This window comes from Sphaeroforma arctica (genome assembly GCF_001186125.1).
Source record: "Sphaeroforma arctica JP610 unplaced genomic scaffold supercont1.11330, whole genome shotgun sequence".
Taxonomy (NCBI): Eukaryota; class Ichthyosporea; order Ichthyophonida; genus Sphaeroforma; species Sphaeroforma arctica.
In genome coordinates, this window is record NW_014029228.1 from 1 (window position 1) to 841 (window position 841).

General features: G+C 39.4%; 1 protein-coding gene across 1 annotated transcript; it reads left to right on the forward strand.

Annotated features, from left to right (window-relative positions):
* Positions 1-211: 211 nt before the first annotated feature.
* Positions 212-427, forward strand: SARC_17591 (hypothetical protein; the record flags this gene model as incomplete). Its single annotated transcript, XM_014288316.1, has 1 exon — positions 212-427. A coding segment is annotated over one exon (216 nt), but the record flags the coding sequence as incomplete, so codon positions are not given.
* Between the last annotated feature and the right edge of the window lie 414 nt (positions 428-841).

The window sequence follows — 841 nt, forward strand, 5'->3', positions numbered from 1 at the left end:
TATATATGTATAAATATATATAGATATTTATACATATATATATATATGTATATATAAAAATATATATATATATATATGCTACTGAGTCTGTGTTCCCTATTCGTTTCGTATCATGTTCAAAACACAGTTTCTGTGTTTAAAACGCTCATGCCCTTTCATAGCCGTGAAGGCTAAAAAAAACCTTAAACACCTTACACCTGGAAACTTAAACATGCACGCAGTTGAGGGGAGATCTTCCACAAGCACTACAGACCGCATAACACACTCCGGATCGGATCCTGATTCGTCCTCAGACAGTAACCATGACAACGGCGATGATTACCATGACACGCGTAGCTGCACAACGTATGGGGAAGGTGATGGTACGAATGCGATGCGTATGTACCTGTACGAACTGCAGCAGCAAAATAGCGACTTACAAGAAGTGGTATGACAATTTGTGTGTGTTTGTGTGTGTGTGATCATGTTTGTGTGTTTGTGTGTGTGTGTGTGTGTGTGTGTGTGCGCGCTAGCACTACGGCTATAGTAATTCCCTTTATACTTTCAGTACTCCTGTATACGTTGCCTCCTCCAATTTGCCCTCCTAACTCCAAGAAATATTTAGGTCATTCAGATTTGAATCTCATAGTGCAATACTTGCCCCATTCGTAACATAATTCGTCTTTTTAAATTCTGATCGTATGTGTGTATGGGTGCGTGTGGATGTTTGTGTGCGGGTGGTAAGTGTTTGCGCAACTGCTGTATGCCCTTGATTTAAGCTGGTACGTATAGGTTGTATGATATTTAGTCTGCATATCAGTCTGTTTGCATATTATTATATAGACTGCTATATTCTCAGATT